This window comes from Tursiops truncatus, chromosome 1, assembly GCF_011762595.2.
Source record: "Tursiops truncatus isolate mTurTru1 chromosome 1, mTurTru1.mat.Y, whole genome shotgun sequence".
Classification (NCBI taxonomy): Eukaryota; Metazoa; Chordata; class Mammalia; order Artiodactyla; family Delphinidae; genus Tursiops; species Tursiops truncatus.
Genome location: NC_047034.1, coordinates 67,617,709 through 67,636,792, shown reverse-complemented (window position 1 = coordinate 67,636,792; position 19,084 = coordinate 67,617,709). Strand labels below are relative to the sequence as shown.

The window sequence follows — 19,084 nt, the reverse complement described above, 5'->3', positions numbered from 1 at the left end:
CAAATGATCCCAGCCCCTGTCTCAATCAGAACTTTAGGGAAAACAGGGGAAAGTGAGTGTGCCGTGGGACTCTGAACTGTAGGATTTAGGAATAAGTGGTGATAGAAGACATTTGTCATCTTGGTTCAAGAGTTGCAAAGCTTCTGAGTACCTACTATAACTAATTCTCAGCCTAGGTACCCTGACTCAAGCTTCTGGGAGAGTCATCAGGCATTCCGGGTCCTAGCAAAGATTGGGGAACCTCACAGAGTCCAGTAGAAAGTGGACTTTAACCACTGTATTTGGGGCCTGGGAAAGGGGCTGGGGCAATTCAGGTTTACTCATTAATGAATCTCTCAACTATCTGCAGGGAGAGCTGGCAATGCCAAGAAGGCTGAGGAGGAGGAGGAGATTGACATTGATCTGACGGCACCAGAAACAGAGAAGGCTGCCCTTGCTATTCAGGGCAAGTTCCGGCGATTCCAGAAAAAGAAAAAGGATTCCAGTTCCTGAATAACCAGCCTTACCCTTCACCTTGCTCCCTTCCCTCCCCTTCTCCACAGCTCTGACTCCCATGTATCTTTGTCTCCTTGTCCCTCAAGCTTCTCGTTGAGGCAAGTTCAACACTTATACATTATTTTCTCTGGCCTCTCAAGCCATCGCAGCCGCAGAGGCACAAGGAACACAGGGAAGATGAAGAATTCAACAGGCAGCCACTTGCTTAAGGGTGAAACGTTTTCTCCTTGGGATACAGCTTCTTGACCAGTACCTGTGCCTGCTCTATGAGGCTGAAGAGCAAGAGGATTTGAGGTTGAGAGAGGGACCCCTGACGATGTGGGAGGGAGGGAAAAGCCTTCAGAGTAGGGTGCCCGAGGGTGGGGCATATGTTCCACTGGTTACAGCATTCACACTTCAGGTAGCATTTTTTACCTTCACATCCTTCTCATCAGGACCTCAACTTCCCTCCTATGAGCTAAGCCACAGTGGGGACTGGAGCCTCCCTTTCCCCTGGGCAGACCTAAATCAAACTGCTCCCATGTTAGTGCATGCTCAGTAGATTAGTTCCAAGGAAGGCCGACTGGGACTGGTAGAGACAAGGGCAAGTTTCCTTCATCGTCTAGTCTAGAACCGTAAGGGGCAGAAGTGGAAGAGGTTCAAGGGGCCGCAGGCAGGGAAATGGGAAGATTTGGGAAGGAAATCGCCAGTTGATTTGGGAAGAAAAGAAAAGTGAAGGAGGAGGAGATCTCTAAGGACACAAGTTACTGCTGGTAAAGGTGTACCATATGAAGGATTCCTGGGGCTTTGTTAACCTGCCTACCTCTAACCCCTCATGCCTAGCCACCCCCAGAGGCCACAAAAACCAAGTGACCCTTGTAGTTCCCACCTGCCCCACGGTGGAGTCAGAGCAGAAGTGGAACAGCCACTCTATGTGATTTTAGCATGTTTAATAATTATGAAAACAATAAACAAAATCCTCAAGTGGGGCCTTTGACCTCTCCTTCTGTTTTTTCTTGGGAGGAATATGAATATAAGCTTGAGCTGGCCTCAGGGAGGGTGGTAGAGCAACTGCGCGGATTACATGATGGCTCAGGAAACTAGCACAGACCGAAGCCCTCTCCTACCTTCCTTCCCTGACCTCGTCCTCACCTTGATTCACCACCCACATTGTCTCTACCTGCTGCTATTTCCACCCCCGATGCTCCCCTACAAGGGCGCTCATCTCCTTCCCTTTCCCCTTCCAGCGAGCACACGCTTGGTGGATCTGCCTCTGAAAACAAACCCCATCTTCCCTTCCTCCCTCTCCCCGAGTGACCTGTGTTAGCTGTCCCTCCTGCTTTGTCTTCCTCCCACGACCCTCCTCCCCTCCCACTGTTTTATCAAACAGGAGAAGAGGCAGATGACTCTGGGTCAATAGAGAGCACCACTGTCACGCTGAAGATTTTAAACCATGAATAAAATGATGGCTTACATTGCTGAGAAATGATTTCTATACATTGAAACCAGAAGCCAAATGCTTGAAGGTCGAACAAGGAACGCTCTCTCTCCCCCATTCTCCTCACTTCTTAGTACTGATTTAAGAATACAGAAGCTGGAACCATGCAGCAGCTCTGAATAGGAAGCAAGGAACTATATCCCTGGAAGCAACCTATATTACAAAGTTCGTCCATGCCTAACAAGCCATGGCTATAGACTATCAGGAGGATTAAACAGTAATTCATGGGAAGGCCCTCTTCTCCTGTTGCCAGAGACGAGAAGGAAATTTTACATTTGAAATCTGTTCTGAGTGCAGTATAGTAATGATGGTGGCTTTTAGTCCTGGACTCAGGGGCAAATAACAGGATAACCTCATTGCCACACTAGGTGTGTGTCCAGTATGTCCTGGTAGAAAAGGAGGATTCCCTGTTCTCTGGTTCCGTGGACACAAGATGGGGATTAACTGTACTGCACCTTGGTCTGCCCCTATTAACACTAAAGTAAAACAGGTACTTCCTATTCCTGGTGATATGAGCTTTTGAGAGTTGGCTGGTGCTAGGGCAATAGTGGCATTCTCTGTCACCAGCCGTCTCCTATAGACTCTGCTGCTTGGAGGATACCTGCTGATTTGTTTTTTGCCACACTGGTCTGGAGCATGATTTTTTTCCCCTTCACTACTACTAGCTCCAGGCTATTATTCTTGTTCTCATGTGTATTTTAAAGAAAGTGCATGGTAGCAAAAACATAGTCTGTTGCTTTGGGAAAGATAGTTTGAACTGGAAAGAAAGGTTTAGGCATCTTTTGCTGGACCAGTAGTAGTTCTCAGTAAAAGTTCTGAAAGCTGGTTTCTCTCTGCCCAGGCTACTTACTTCTACCATAGGGCACTCAGATTGAGCCTTTCCTCTCTGGCCTATCTGTAACTCCTCCTTGGGGCCCTAGCATTCTGTCTCTCTGCCAGAGACACGATCCTTGAGTACTGATCACTGAGAAATTATTCCCGAGTGCTTTGTTCTGTGGAGCAAAAACCACAGGTCTTTGAGGGATCGGTGAATACTCTCATAATAAGTGGTTTAGCAGAAGACACACGCATTAGAAACAGTCGAGGAAGAAAGCAAATGCAGTTGTCACATCTATATCACTGTTAACTCTTTTGGTACTTTTTTCTCTGTGTAGGAGTGGCAGAGCTGGGAGTAGAGTCTCGTCAAAAGTGAAAGAGGTCTGGAGATCTGAGCGGGAGATACTTTGAAATATGTTCCCAAAGCCCAAACTTGGAGGTGAAAGTCTTGGGAGAAATTCAGGCGGCTAAAAGGACAAGGATCCTGCTTCCCTGGACAACCTACTTTCAGGGACTTGGTGTCATTGCTGGGTAGGGCTCTTGACCTCTCCTTGAACTTGCCCCAATATAGAGCCATCTTTTTCCACTTTGATCTCTTCCATCTTCTACTCTTACACTTAACCCCTGTCCTAATGTCCTTTTTGGGAGCTTCCCTTCCTGTCCACCTCTGCCTCTCTCTGTCTACCCTTGCTGTGTTTCCCTTATTTCTGGAGTTGTTTTCAGCTGGAGTGACTCCTGGCAGCTTCTTTGAGCAGGGGCCGTACTCATCCCTGAGAACAAGTTCTCACTGGAATCACTCTCCAGTGAGCTGCTGTCTTCCACTTTTAATCCTCTGCTGTCTGTGCCTCTGAAAACTGAGGCTTTGTGGGTCCGGTGGTTTGTTAAGACGGACATCACTGGTGCCTACTGTTCTGGTTGTTTGGCTGGTAGCCCTGTCCAGATCTGCAAAGGCAGAAACTCACAATCCACGGATGTTCAGAAAGTCAGCCTGTTCCCAAGGCTTCAGCAGAGGCTTCTTCATTCCCTCCCTGACTTCTTCCCTCCTCCAGCCATTGGGTTAGGGTGGCATTGACCGCTCTCCCTCCTGCTCTCAGGATTCTAGTCTCCCCTTGGTATAACACTACTGCTACTACTAATAGGCCTTTCTTATTCCCTAATCACCTAGATCTTCAAGAATAAAGCAAGAGGGTCATATCCCCTAGATCACTTGAGTATTACCTGTACATAATGTTCTGTTGACATAGATTTCATCATGTTCATCTCCCAAGTTGGGGTAACTCCCTAGGCTTATGCTACCTGCAGCGCATGAATGGTGATGACAATGGTAATATCTAGATTTGTAAAGTACTGTGTGCCAGGCCACGTTCCAAGCCGTTTTACATATGTAAACTCATTTAATTCTTACAACCCTACGACATATTATTTCCATTTTACATATGAAGAAACTGAGACACAGAGAGATTAAATAACCTTCCCAAAGCAAGTGAATAGGTGAGTTAGTATCAGAGCTCAGGTAGTCTGCCTCCAGCATCTGTGCTCTTTGTACCACCTTGATAAGGGACTGGATGACTGAAGAGTAGAGAGCTTTGTTGTCGAGGACGTCGTTCAGCCTAGTTTAGAGGGCAGAGAGGGCCAAGCTTCCCTTAGCTGAGCCCAGGCATATCTACTTGGTCCCTCATGGCCCACACAAGTAAGACCTAGACCCTCTGTGGTCCCCCATATTTCTAGGGGACCACCAGCTCTGGCTTTACCTGATTGTACTGCTAGACTCCTCCCAGAATTCTATCAGTGGCTTGATCGCATCCAGCTGCCTCCCCTGGTGCTCCAAGGAACATGGGGCAGGCCCTCTGGAATTAAAGGTGGTTTGAAGTGAAATGGCTAGAGAAATGGGGCACAGAACTTGGCGGGTAGGGCTGATACGCATGCCCAGAAAAGGAAGCAGGGTCAACAGACTCACATTAGGGTATAACGGTGAAGAGATGCGGGCATCATGAAATGAAACCAAAGCCTTCTCTAACTCCTGGGAGGGCTCCAGGTCTCACTGATTCCCCAAGCCAGTTCTCAACAGGAGGATGTACTGCCCTCTAGGGGATGTTTTGGAAGTCCATGGGGGTATTTTTTTGGTTGTCATGATATGTAGGGGGGTGGGGTGGGGATGAGGGAGGTTTTCCTGGTATTGAGCATTCAGGGGTGAAAGATGCTAACCATACTGCAGTGACCAGAATAGTGCTGCACAAAATAAAATTGTCCCACATCCCTCATGTCTTTTAAAAATACCATTGTGCATTAATGTGAAAAACCTGTTACAACCTGAGGGTACCTGGAGCCCAACTTCATTTTACATATGAACACAAAGTACTTTTTGCACCATTTTAAACACTGGATTTTCACAAATGCAACTAACGTGTAGATTGAAGGAACTTATAATGTGTTTTGTTCAGAACTTTATCATGAGTTGCTTACCGTTTCAGAAATCCACGTCATTGATGACAATACTGCTTATGGTATTTGAGTCACTGATACGTATGCCCCTATCAGTTTGCATTTGTTGCTGTTGTATTTACAGTGATTCTACGTGTAGGTTCAAGTCTCTACTATGTTTTATGCTTCCAGTGTAGTTATGCCTGAACATTACATATTAAAATACAGACAATTTTATTATAAATTAATCTTTTATTTCACCTTTATAATATATGGTTAGAGTACTATATTTACTTTTTGAAATTATGTTTATAGTTTATATTACATATGAATATCATTCCTGGATAGTAAAACGGGCACTGTGTCTGAGGGCTTTGGGAACTGTTGCTCTAAGCTTTTGGAAAGCCATGCCCAGCACTAGCCTGAAGATTCAGGAATTCATCTTTCCCCTGCCTCCACCCCTTTTTTCTCTAAAAGAGGCCCCCAAACCTTACTGCCAAGCTGTAAGTCTTTACCATGAGCTGGACACTCAGAGAGGGACCACAGGATAAACAATGGGGACTCAGCTGGAAGCCACACTTAATGCCTACAAAGAAAAGCCTTTGCAAGACAAAAGGGTCATGTCTGTGTTGTGATGATGTCTGAATTGTGAAGCAGACAGTAGTAGATGGAGATCTGACCTGTGGGCAAGTTAGGCCCTCCTGCCTGAATGTGTATTGGGGGAGAGGTTCCCCACTTGCTTCAACTGAACAGAGGAAAAAAAGGGAGGAAGAGGATGACTAGGAACTAACGTGGATGGGGCTTCTACTCTACGCCAAGTACTTAGTGACATGGTTCACATATATTCTCAATTTCTTCTTTTAAGTGCACCATAGGATAGATATCAACTTAACAAAACTCAAGCTTCCACAGTCACGTGATTTGTCCCAGGTCACAGAGAGCTTCAACAGGAATTAAAGCAGGACTGGTTTGATCCGTGTTTTAGGTTGCCAAAAACAGGGGTGAGTTCCTTCTTTAGACCATTCCTAATTTTTCTTTCTTTTGGAATAAGCAAAGAGGGACTTCCCTGGTGGCGCAGTGGTTAAGAATCCACCTGCCAGTGCAGGGGACACGGGTTTGAGCCCTGGTCCGGGAAGAGCCCACGTGCTGCGGAGCAACTAAGCCCGAGTGCCACAACTACTGAGCCCGCGCGCCTAGAGCCCGTGCTCCGCAACAAGAGAAGCCACCGCAATGAGAAACCCGCGCACCGCAAGGAAGAGTAGCCCCCGCTCGCCGCAACTAGAGAAAGCCTGCGCTCAGCAACGAAGACCCAACGCAGCCATAAATAAATAAATAAAATTTTAAAATGCTTTAAACAAACAAACAAACAAATCTTCTAGATGACTCCATAACTGAGTGCCTAATATGTCAACAGCAGAGACCAACACTGAGTCCCTAATATGTACTACTCCCTGGGGGGACCAGCCAGACACTTGATGTCAAGTTAATTACATTGGATTTCTTTCATCATGGAGGGGGCATAGATTTGTCTTCACTGGAATAGACGTTTTGGACATGAATTTGCCTTCTTTGCTCATAATGCTCCTGCCAGCACCAACACTGGGGGAATTCACAGAATGCCTATTCATAGTTATGGCATTCCCCATAGTACTATGTCTAATCAAGGAGCTTATTTCATAGCAAAGGAAGTTTAGTAACGGGCTTGTGCTCATGGAATTAAGTGGTCTTACCATGTACCCCATCATCTGAAAGCAGAAGCTTATTTGAAACGTGGAATGGTTTACTGAAGATTCACAGCAGCAATTGGGAGACAGTACCCTGAAAGAATGAAGTTCTGGCTTACAGGATGCAATATATGCTTTGAATCAGAGACCATTACATGGTGTTTTCTCCTCTATGACCTGAATACAAGGGTTCCAGAGTCAAGGGGTAAAAGTGCGGGTGGCTTTTTCACTATGACACCTAATAACCAACTCACAGAATTTTTGTTTCTCCTGGCAACTTTGAGCTCTACTGGTTTGGAGGACTTAGTCTACAAAAGGAGAATGCTTCTACCATTAGACACAATGGTTCCATTGAATTAGAAGAGGAGACTGCCACCTGGTCATTTTGGGCTCTATACATCACTGAACCAAGAGGCAAAAAAAAAATGATTACTTGGCTGGCTGGTGTGATATATCCTGATGACCTAGGGGAAGTTGGGATGCTGCTACACAATGGGAGCAAGGAGAGCTATTTCTGGAACCCAGGAGATTCTCTGGGGCATCACTTAGTACTTCCTTGCCTAAGAGTAAATGTTAACATAGCAACCAAAAAAAAAAAAAAAAAAAAGACAGGACAGACCTTGAGTCAGAAATGGAAGTTTGGATCACTCTACCAGGTAAAGAACCCTGACTATCTGAAGTTCTGGCTGAAGACATAGGAAATATGGAATGAGTAGTTGAAGCAGTTCATAGATATTAATTATGGCTTCTTGACCAATTACAGAAATGAGGACTGTGGTAACTTGGCATATTTTCTGTTTGCTTGTTTTAGATATGTATTTGTCTAAGTTAACCATTTTATTCATCTCTCCCTTTCTTCCCATTTTTATGTTATTATACTAGTTGTTGGAAGTGAACTTCACAATTTAATCTTTAGGTAACAAAAAATTCAGTGGAACTCTGGGTTTAAGAAGTAGCTAATATAGCCAGAGATGGACATGACGACTGGTGGCCTGTTTGAGGAAATGTGAAAAGCTCTGTGTTGTAGTCTGACTTTACCTCCCTTCTCCAACTTCACTCCCACACATAAATATTTGTCCAATTTCTTAGATGTTTTAAGGCAGAGCAGCAAATTCATGTTAAGGGTGGTTGGGCAGGTAAGGAAATGAGAGTAGTGAGAATTCAGGCCCTATCTAGAGGGAAAAAACTATATTCAGTTCAAGATGATTGTTGCCCTGTGACGCTCAAATGTAGCCTTAATTTAAATAAACAAACACGCTTCGTGTGGGACGAACAAAAGATGTCTTCCTGGTTATTTCAATCTCTACTTTAAAAAAGTCATGCAGAGCTTCCCTGGTGGCGCAGTGGTTGAGAGTCCGCCTGCCGATGCAGGGGACACGGGTTCGTGCCCCGGTCCGGGAAGGTCCCACATGCCACGGAACGGCTGGGCCCGTGAGCCGTGGCCGCTGAGCCTGCGCGTCCGGAGCCTGTGCTCCGCAACGGGAGAGGCCACAACAGTGAGAGGCCCGCGTACCTCAAAAAAAAAAAAAAAAAAGTCATGCAGTTTTCAAATACGTGGGAGAAAAACCATTAGCGTGTTTCAAGGAAGCCAAGAGATAAAGTGTTATCAGAAAGAGGAAGTGGCCATTAATGTTAAATGCTGCTGAAAGGGTGAGGAGGACTGAAAAATGACCATCGAATCTGGCGAAATGGACATCATTAATGCCCTTGGACAGGAGCAGTTTCAGTAGAGGGATGGGGACAGTGTGTTGAAGGGAGAATGGGAGGTAGGAGATAGTGCCCTAGACTTGTTCAAGAAGTTTTGCTATAGAGGGGAGCAGAGAACTGGGACAGTAGTTGAAGATGCGAATAAGGGAGATATTTAATTGTTATGTGTAGGAAGATATTTCATTTGTGTTGTATTTTTCTCCACAATTACCAAGTGTCTTTTGGTTTCATTTATAATATATTCTGCCATTAAAGAGGTTCAAGATTTTATGTACTTCCTTTAAGATTTCTGGACTTCCTGTCTTGTTTAAAGGCCTTTTCCATTTGAGGATTAAATGAATATGCTTATTTCCTTCAGATACTTGTATTTTATTTCTTAATATTTAGATTTTATTTTTATATATGGCATGAGATAAAGATCTTACCTTGTTTTCTTCTATACATATGTCAATTGCACCAATACCTTTTGTTAAATAATCCATTAATTTACCACTGAACTAGAATGTTATTTTTATAATAAAATATGTTCCCACACTTATTTGCATTTCTGGGCTCCGTATTCTGGTCTACTGATAAAGACTCTTTAGCTTAGATATTCCCAACTTCATTGAGTTGTGACTCAGCTTCCTCTCCCACCCTGAAAAAGCTATATAGACTCTATTAGCTTCTATTTTCCAATTTAAAAAAATGTGGTAAAATACAATTAACATAAAATTTACCTCTCAACCATTTTTAAATGTATAGTTCAGTGGTATTAAGTACATTCATAATGTTTTGCAACATCACCATTATCCATCTCCGTAACTCTTCATCTTGTAAAACTGAGACTCTATCCCAATTAAACAATAACTGCCCATTCTCCCATTTCCCCAGCGGCTGGCAACCACCATTCTACATTCTGTCTCTATGATTGTGACTACTCTAAGTACCTCATATAAGTGGAATCAAAGTATTTGTCTTTTTATGCCTGGCTTATTTCACTTAGCGTAATGTTCTCAGTTCATTCATGTTGTAGCACATGTTACAATTTTCTTTCTTTTTACAGCTGAATAATACACCATTGTATGTATAGATATACCACATTTTCTTATCCAGTCATCAATTGTCCAGGGACCTTTGGGTTGCTTCCACATATCAGCTATTGTGAATAATGCTGCTATGAACATGAGTGTACTAATATATTTTCAAGACCCTGATTTTAATTTTTTTGGGATATATTCCCAGAAATGGAACTGCTGTACCATATGGTAATTTTGTATTTAATTTTTTTGAGGAACCTCCATACTTTCCACAGGGGCTGTACCATTTTACATTCCCACCAACAGTGCACAAGGGTTCCAACTTCTCCACACCCTTGTCAACACTTTGTTTTTGATAGCAGCTATCCTAATGGGTATGATGAGGTGGTATCTCATTGTAGTTTTCATTTGTATTTACCTAATGGAATCTATTAGCTTTTCTATTAACATGAATTTGGGTTAATTTTTCTTTTCAGAGAAGTGGAAGACAGCCCTTGAAATAAATGGAAGCACTCTGGGTTTCGGCAAAGCTGCTGTTAAAAATCTTATCTTTAACCTCTTAACAAGGTGAAGAATTGACTTGTGAGAATCTTGGGTTTTTTGCTATCAGTAACCGCCAAGGGAAAAAGATATATATGTTTTTCCATAATTATTTAAGAATTCCAGGATATTAATGGTGTACCATTAGCATACCAACAAACCAGCTAATGAGCTATTAATATCATACCTAAAAGGCACCAACAAAACAAAGTTGTGTGTGCATGAGTTTGTAGGGGTGAATGAGATTAGTGCTAGTTTGTAAAGTGTAATCCTTTAGGCAAGATTGAGAAACATCTTTAAAGGACTGATCCTCAATATCTTAGTTGTATATCAATTTATAGTTTACAAAGGTTTCCATACACAGGATGGAATCATGTGATTCTTACAAGAATCCTGGGAATTCAGTAGGGCAGGTATCATTATCTCAGTTGTTTACAAATGCAGAAACAGGCTTACCTAAGCCAAGTGACTAGCCCTGGGTCAGCTTGTGAGTGGCTGGGGTATTTTAAAAACATAGCTCTTGGTGAAGAGGGAATCTGTTATAACCCATGTAAACGCAGAGCCTGACACACAGTTTAGCACATAGTACGAACCCTGTGTACTATAGTACAAACTCACTGAATATTTGTTGAATGTATGAATGTGTCTTATGAGCCTATTTCAGAGTTCTTTCCATAATACTATGTAACCCATGCCATGAAATCAAATTCTTAACAACTGAAACCGGTTAGGGAGAAGAAGGAGTTGGGGAGGAGAGGGTTTGGGGAAGGTGAGAGGTTGGGGATGGGATAAGGGGCAGGGATTATTCCCAGAAGAATGAGGAAATTGGAGATGGAGGCAACAGCTTCTGGAAATGTCAGTGTTTATTAAACATTTAAGGAGATTTGGGGGTTTGAGAAGAAATATACAGAATGTAGAAAAATCCTAAGAATCCCCTGTGGATTGCAGCCTCTTCCGTTTCCCCCCTGTTTCCCATTTGTTTTTCCTGCTTTTTCTTTGGTTATTTAAAAGCTATTTCTTAAGGCTCATTTGTCCCCTCCTCAGCCCCCTCACCTATGAAGATCCTTTGTCTCTCCCTCTCCTTTCCTGTGACCTTGAGTCCCAGAACAGTGCTCCAAAGTGGTCAGGGGGCACCATTCCTGTAGCTGAGGTTTGAGGATCGGGGGGGCCCTCTGCTTGGGCTGGCTCTCCATTAAGGATTTAATGGGGGGTGGGGAATTGCCAAAGCCACATGACGTCATTGGTACTCAGTCATGGGGGGAGGGTAGAGCATGGGCACAGATCAGATAAACAAACAAACAAGAATGGATTAAAAAATAAAAAATAACTAACAACCTAAATAAAACCTGAAGGAGAATCTGATCTGGGTGACCTGGGTGTTAGCTGGGAGGGCAGAGTCTGCAGCTGGGCCACCTGATGGAGGGGAGGGAGGGTCAGAGAGAAGAGGGTCAGAGGGACAGGCTAGGTGGTGCAGGGGATGGGAATATCAGGTGGCCTGGAGTTGAGGCAGGGGGTAGCAAGGTCCCTTTCTTTTCAGCGCCAGAGGAACGGGCACCAAACACACAGTCCCTGGGGCAGGTGAAGTGTAGGATGGAGCCCTGGGCTTCCAGAAAGCCAGGGGGTGAAGGTGGGGGAGAATATGAAGTGCTTGGGGAATGAATTTTGGAATGAAACTTACATCTCAAAGGGAAGTGAGGGCAGGGCAAGGGCTGGGGAGCTAAGGAGGAAAGCACCTAGACGGGGGATAGAGGAGCCTAGGTCCCCCTTTTCTGGCAGGGCCTTGGTGGGGGGAGGGGGTGATCACTTTTCTGAGTCCAGGCCCATCATGTTCTTGAGGGCGTTCTTGAGGCTGGTTCTGCTGGGGGACTTGACAGCAGGCCGGAGCTCCGAGCTCTGCTCATCCTTTCGTAGCTCCATCTCTATGACCACCATCTGAGAGCCTTTGGTAGCCTCCGCCCCTGACCCCTTACCCCCCGCCCGGCCCGCTAACCGCTATTTCTTATCCTTGCGAGACTCCCCCAACCCTTTAGTCTTCTTCTCACTGGCAGCTTTGGTGCTTCTGCTGTGGTCCAGCATGGCATACAGCACTGGCGTCTGTGGGGAGGAGTGCACGCATCAGTCACTGGTCTGGTGGGGCTTGACTGTTCCCATCCTGCCCCCGACTGCTGCCTGGAGGCACCCCAAGTCCCACTAACCTGCCGGCCGCGCTTCGACGAGTCCTTCACAGACTTGTGCAATTTCCCCTTCTCCATGGCACTGCAGGGAAAGGGGGTGCTATGGATTTGGCCCTGTTGGAGCCCCTCAAGGAGGGGTCAAGGCTTCCTTTTCCTTTTGGCCCTCCCACCCATTGGGTTAGTCTCCGCCCACATGGGGAGTAGTGGGTTGGGGAAGGGGAGTCGGCTCCGCGCCTTACCTGAGTCTCCTCTGCAGGGCCGCCTGCCTGCGTAGCCAGCAGTACCGAATCAGGTAGAAAAGCAGCAGCAGCAATAGAACACCCCCCAAAACACCCCCGATCACGGCTCCCAGCACCACCCCGTACCTAGTAGGCACTAAAAGGGGAAGGAAAAGAAGTGGCGGAATGAGCAGGGACAAGTATCTTTGGTTCCTAGCCCCACACTTATTCCCTGCGGTTTGGGTTGTAAGACATCCCAACCAAGGCTGTCTTCTGCCCACTCTCCCAGAGCCTGAGGGGCATTAGCCCCGGCATTTTGCCCCTTCCCCCAGCCTCTCAGGGAGGCCCGATCCCCTCTCTGAACTCCCTCCCATACCCACATCCCACCTCCTCTCACACCTTTTTCAAAGACATAGAGCGTGACCTGAGAGGTCTTGCCCACTATGTCTGGTGGGTTTTTGACGTCACAGGTGAAAGTGCCGTTGTCACTATAGTCCAGGTTGTGTATGACAATGGAGCCATCCTTCCAGAGAGGGTCCCCTACCCACTGAATGCGCTCTTTGAAGGTCCCCACCTCATCGATGTAGGGCTGTCCCTTGGCATAGTGGAAGATCTATGAGGAATGAGGGGAAGCATGTATTTCTAGCTTCAGGATGAGGGATTCTGGGCTGGTGAGGGTAATGCTGGGGAGGGGGTTCAGCCCTAGTCAGTGTGACAAAGATTGCCACTTACTCCCCTTCCTTAGCCCAAGTTCTCTTTTCTGTGGTTCTTTGAAGCACCCTTTCTGTTACGCAAACTCAGGATTCCCCCCAGGCACTCACCGAGATGGCATCACGGCCTCCTTCTGGCTGGTAGCGCCAGGTGAAGGAAATGTCATCTGAGACCCACTCACTGGACCAGAAGGAGCAGTGCAGGGTCACCCGGGAGCCCACAGCACCGTGGACCTCCTTGTCCGTGTAAACCACAATGGCCTGGGCTGGGGAGAGCACTGCAAACATAGAGGGGGAATCAGATGCACATGTGGGCCCAAAAAGGGATATAGAGGGAGTGAGAGCAATAGGAAGTCAAGCCTGAGTCAGAGGCCAAAGCGAAGACTGGGACAGAAATGACGAATTCTGCGGTCCAGGTCTCTCTCGCCTAATTGAATAGATGAGTGGAAATGCTGTGTTGGTTCAAGCTCTTCGGCATGTTCATAGAGGAAATGAAATCAGCAGTACCAGAATTCCCCTGAGGACTTCCAGAAGTTGAATTCTGTCTCCAAGTCTAACTTTCCCTTTGGATCAGTATCTAATTCTTAAGCTATCCCTTAGATGCAGGCTTTACAATTTTTAAAACTTATTATAAATTATACAGGTAACACATAGTGCATTCTTCTTATAACTATTCAAGCAATAGAGATAAAGAGAGCTAAAGTCTCTCTTGACCAATTCCTTTCCTGTAGTCCCCTCCCAGATATTACCAACGTTATCAGTTTAATGTGTAACCATTTTCTATGTGTCAGACTCAACATAAACTAAAGATACACATATACTTATAAGAAATAGTTTCTTTCTGTGGAGCTTTCTTTTCTTTTTTAACATACATTGCATTATAGTCTTTTTTTTTGGCTTAAGAATATATGTATAAAAAGAATATATGTATCTGTTGGGAGTGTTCCACTTTGATGCGTACAGATCAATATTATTTTTAACAGCTACATAGTATTTCACAGTACAACAAATTCAAATGTCTTGCAGAAGAATTGAAGATAACTAGAGAATGTAAGTCTTCTTCCCTGACCCAGCTGTCTTCAGTGCTGAATCCCTGATTGCCATACAGCTGCTCTTGGTTGGGGGGGCACGGAGGGAAGGACCTCATATCCCTCTCAGGGGAAGCTTGATTCAGAGCAGGACCCCCAAGCCCAAAGCTCAGATGACTCTGCATTTGAGCCCCTTGTGGTTCTGCTTTGACCCTCCTCACCCTCCTCTTGGCCCTTTTGGCCCAGTGTCACTCCCAAGACTCACCCACACAAGGCCATTCCAGGGAGATTATGTGTGTGGGCTGGCCCTGGCTGGGGGCAACTGTAGACCCTTTTGTTCTATGGGAGAGGGAGGAAGCAATCAAATAAATAGAGACCCATTGTCTGACCACTGACCAGTGTTGGGGGCTCATGCCTCCCCTCCCCTCACTGCCCCCTGCACCCCTGCCCGTGGTCCATAGTCCCAAATCTCCCACCTCAGCATGCAATACCAATGACTCACCTCCGGGGACTCAGCCTTCGAGCCTTCTTGGGTATCCCAAATGTAACAAGGAAGGTTATTCATTGGATCTAACTTCTATTCCTCCTGTTCAAATATCAACCACTGCCCTTCAGCTCTGTTCAATGGTGCTATGAGTGGGACAGAACTTTATCTCCCTCTTATACTCCAAGATCCCCTCTCCCCATTTCCCTCACCACGCCCTTCTCCAACTCCCTATCCTTAACATTTTCTCAGGATACCTCTGAATAGTCCAGTACAGTCCAGAAGAGTCTAGCTGCTAGGTTTAGGACTCAAGGAGCTGACCACAGAGAATCTCAGACATTCTAACCAGCCCTCCCTCCCCTCCCCTCATTTGCCCTACTTCTCACCCACTGCACTAGGCTTCAGGGCAGTTTGGAGAAGGGAACAATCCATTCAGATAACCCTGCTTTGAACTTCTCTTCCTCACCCAACATCTGCCGTGGGGCAAGGAAGGGGCGGGTCAACTTATGTGGAAGATAGCTTTAGATGAGACAAGACCCTAGAATCTCACAGAACCTCCCTTCTACTCTGTTCACCCACATAATGGACAACAGATCCACAAAGAGAAACTGAGGCACCAAGAGACAAAGGATCGGAGGAGTTGGGACCACAAACCTTGGGCTCCTTCCTTAGATCACATTCCCTGACTTTTCTCTTCAGGGAAACTAAGGTTAAGGTACCTTCTGCACGACTAGGGAATGAGTAGGGACCAGAACCCAGATGTCTGAACATGTTCCTTACCAAGCTCTAACACTGCTTCCTACTAGGCCTTCACCACTGCTTTGGGGGCATGTTACTGGTTTCCAACCCGGGTCCGGTCAGGTCCACCTCAGGGAAGCTCTCTACACTCTTTTCCCTTTTCCCTTCACAGAATACCTTTACCTTTACAGCCTCCCTCCAAACTATATATATATTTTTTCTCTGCATAGAATAGCATCTTCCTGCTGTTGCTGCCTCTTTCTTTGATTGCAGTGAGGAGCGCAGCGAAGGCAGCGGGAAGGTTGCTGAGAGACAACCTGAGCCCCGGGGCCCCCAGACTGGGGTGGCTCAACTTACCCAAAGAGGAGAAGAGTAGCGCAGCCAGGATAGGACTGGGGTTGGAAGAGGGAGCCCCAGGAGCCATAGCTGGGGCAGGGCTAGGGCCCGGAGCGTCTGCGGGGTTGGGAGAGTGGGGGACAAGGAACTGAGCGGGGGTTCCTGGAACCCGCTTAAAATCCCCCGGGGTCCCGGTATGAGGGGGCTGTCCTGAGCCAGTAGCCAATTGCAGCCTGGCATGTGCAGTTGAGAGGTGGTGAGGAGGGGGGCAGAGCACAGGGAGCAGAAGGGGCATTGTGTCCTCTGGGTAGAGGGGTGGGGGGGGACACATACCACCCCATACACTGAGGGCTTTGTGTCTGCTGGCCTCCCCCTGCCCCAGGCTGGAATGTCGGGGGGGGGGTGAGGGAGAGGGACAGAAAAAGGGACACAAACACATTTCTCTGAGGGACAGATGGGTGGAGGAACCTGAATCCTAAGGCTATGAAAAGGGATTCCTCCCTAGCCTCCATGCCTGAGAGTGGCTCCCCTAGGGCTCTAGGAGTTAGAGGTGGGTTTCCCCCAGAGAACTTTCAAAACAGGATATCCCTGCTATCTTCACTACTGTGAGCTACATTATAGGCTTCTTGAGATGACTAAGTCCTTTGGGTGTCTTTTTTTTTTTTTTTTCCTATCTCTCTGCATCTTGGGTGATTCTTTCCAGATAAAAAACTTTTTTTTCCGTGGGAAAATACCCAGGGAAGAATCCCTTGATCTTTCCCTTTTTTTCAGGAAGTCCTTCACTGCCTCACGCTGCAGTTTAAGTCCATTTCAGTTAAAAGCAAGGCAACAAAATTATATTGAGTGCCAGCCAGCTACATATATGAGTATGTGAATATGTGGGTATGTGAGTAATAGAAAGAGGAATAAAAATTAAGATCCTCCTTCAAGGAGTTCAAAATTTAGTTTGGGGAGGCAGAGGGGAGAATCAGAGGACAAACCCGTTAACAATGAAATATAATAAACCATGATGCAGCAGACTGATGAACAAAGTGCTGAGAGTAGAAGTGAGGGCACATAGAGCTACATTAGGAAAATTAAGTTATGTAACAGAGATTAAACACAAAAATATCAATAACTTTCATTTAATAAATGAAGTTCAGAGGAAGAGGGAGTCATGTCTAGAAGGCAGTATTAGATGTGGACCAACCTTTAAGGATATATGCCATTTTGAAAAGGAGAAATTGGCAGTGAGGGTATCTAGGCAGATAGAACAACAAAAGCAAAGACAAAGAGATAAGAAAGTGTGTATGTGTGTGTGTGTGCGTGGGGGGGGGGTGGGTAGGTTTGTGAAGTTTTGGGAATATTCAGGGCAGATCTGGTGTCCTCCATTTTTACTCAATTTGGGGGATCTTGAACAGGCATCAGAGGAAAGGAGTCTGTACAGGAAAGTTGAAGCCAGTTTGTGGATGGCCTTAAATGACAGAGCAAAGGGGGTGGATTTAATCCTGTACATCATAAGAATTCTGCTGATGGTTTTGGGATGGTATTTGGGGTTAGGAATGGGAGTGTCTACATGGTCAGAGCTGAGTTTTAAGACAAACACGTTACATGAAACATTGGAAGAACTAAGTGAAAGAGGCATTCATTGGATTTGTTAATGTGAAGCTTCCGAGGGCCAAAGCAAGATCAATGACTGGAAGATCAATCGCAGAAAACTGTATTTTAATGTAACAACTTCCTAATGACTAAATTGTTTACTAAATGAAACTTGTTTTTTGAGGTACCCATTAGCGAATGTGTTAGAACACACTCTTGAAAATCAGCTGTCAGCAGCGCTACAGAGGAGATTCCTACACTGGAGAGAAAATCGGGCTGGAGAGCCTGTAAGGTCCCTTCCAGTCCAGAAGTTTATTATAGTGCTTTCTTTGCCAGCATTATAGAAATGCAAAATAGTATATTCATTTGATGTAGAAATAAATGAATCTGTGCTATTTAAGTCCTGAAAGGAAAAGTACATAAGCGCTAAATATAAATAAGATCTGAATATTAATGCAACGAATATGTTTTTATTGCTGAACAGGAGTTGCTTTGGCTGTCTGCTTCACTTCTCCTCACCCTTCCTCCTCAAAAGAGGCTCAAGAACTTTTGCGCTTTTCCGTTCCTTTCCACTTGCTTGTTTTCTCCCTTATAAGTGCTCTGGAAGTGATTGCTCAAAACTGTTTTTATGTATATAAATCAAAGCAAGTTCTCCCCCACCCGTACCCCAGGTTCTTCTGGCAGTGGGTGTCACCCACAGAGCCCTGAAACAAGGAACAAGGGAGCGTTGTCTTTGGTTAGTGGGCATCTAGCTCATGCAGCGGCTCAAGCCCAGGAATTGTGAGACATAAAGCTAATCGAGGTGGTTAGAGGACGCTCCCCATCCTCGGATGGTGCTCTGAGAGGTTCTCTCCCCCACGGATCTCAACTTGTGCACTATCTCTGTACTGGTGAAGACGGTTCACATAAGAATGGGAAGGAGCCCAAAGTATCTTTACAAAAAAAATTTTTTTTAATTGAAGTATAGTTGATTTACGAAGTTGTGTTAATTTCTGGTGTACAGCAAAGTGATTCAGTCATATATATATTCTTTTTCATATTCTTTTCCATTATGGTTCATTACAGGAGACTGAATATAGTTCCCCGTGCCATACAGTAGGACCTTGTTGGTTACCTGTTTTAGACATAGTAGTTTGTATCTGCTAATCCCAAACTCCTAATTTATCCCTCCTCCTTTCCCCTTTGGTAACTATGTTTGTTTGTTTTCTATGTCTGTTTCTGTTCTGTAAATAAATTCAGTTGTACCATATTTTAGAGTCCACATATATGTGATATGTTATTTGTGTTTTTCTTTCTGACTTACTTTAGTACGATAATCTTTTGGTTCATCCATGTTGCTGCAAGCCGAAAGTATCTTTTTCCCTGCATGTCTCAGTCACCCTATAATACTTTTTAGTCCCACCTGGGAGGGGGAAGGCGTGAAACTAGACTGAGAAGTCCTCAGTGAAGAATCTGGGCAAGCCCTCTGCTTTGTGGTGCTAAACAAAATGAGTGTTTTTAGAGGTGCTACCTGTGAAGCACCTCTGAAAACAAAAAGGTAAAACGTAGACTGCAGAATTTGACCCAGCGGCAGTTCTGCGGAAAACTTACCACTTTTTAGAAGTCAGCTGAGAGAGGAG

The 19,084-nt window shown here is 45.4% G+C and overlaps 2 protein-coding genes across 2 annotated transcripts in view; one reads left to right on the top strand and one right to left on the bottom strand.

Moving 5' to 3' along the window:
- Positions 1-9,178, top strand: part of PCP4L1 (Purkinje cell protein 4 like 1) — a 29,873-nt gene extending 20,695 nt beyond the window's left edge. Inside the window, exon 3 of the mRNA XM_033848004.2 lies at positions 350-9,178. Coding sequence (XP_033703895.1) covers positions 350-492 — 143 coding nt within the window. The 3' untranslated portion in view covers positions 493-9,178. The remainder of the gene's footprint in view (positions 1-349) is intronic.
- Positions 9,179-11,044: 1,866 nt separating this feature from the next.
- On the bottom strand, positions 11,045-19,033 carry MPZ (myelin protein zero). Its single transcript, XM_004314126.4, has 6 exons — positions 15,909-19,033; positions 13,413-13,579; positions 12,991-13,204; positions 12,613-12,748; positions 12,395-12,455; positions 11,045-12,293 (listed from the first exon to the last, which is right to left on the bottom strand). The coding sequence occupies exons 1-6, from the start codon at positions 16,324-16,326 to the stop codon at positions 12,192-12,194; spliced, it is 1,098 nt and encodes a 365-aa protein (XP_004314174.4). The 5' UTR covers positions 16,327-19,033; the 3' UTR covers positions 11,045-12,191.
- Between the last annotated feature and the right edge of the window lie 51 nt (positions 19,034-19,084).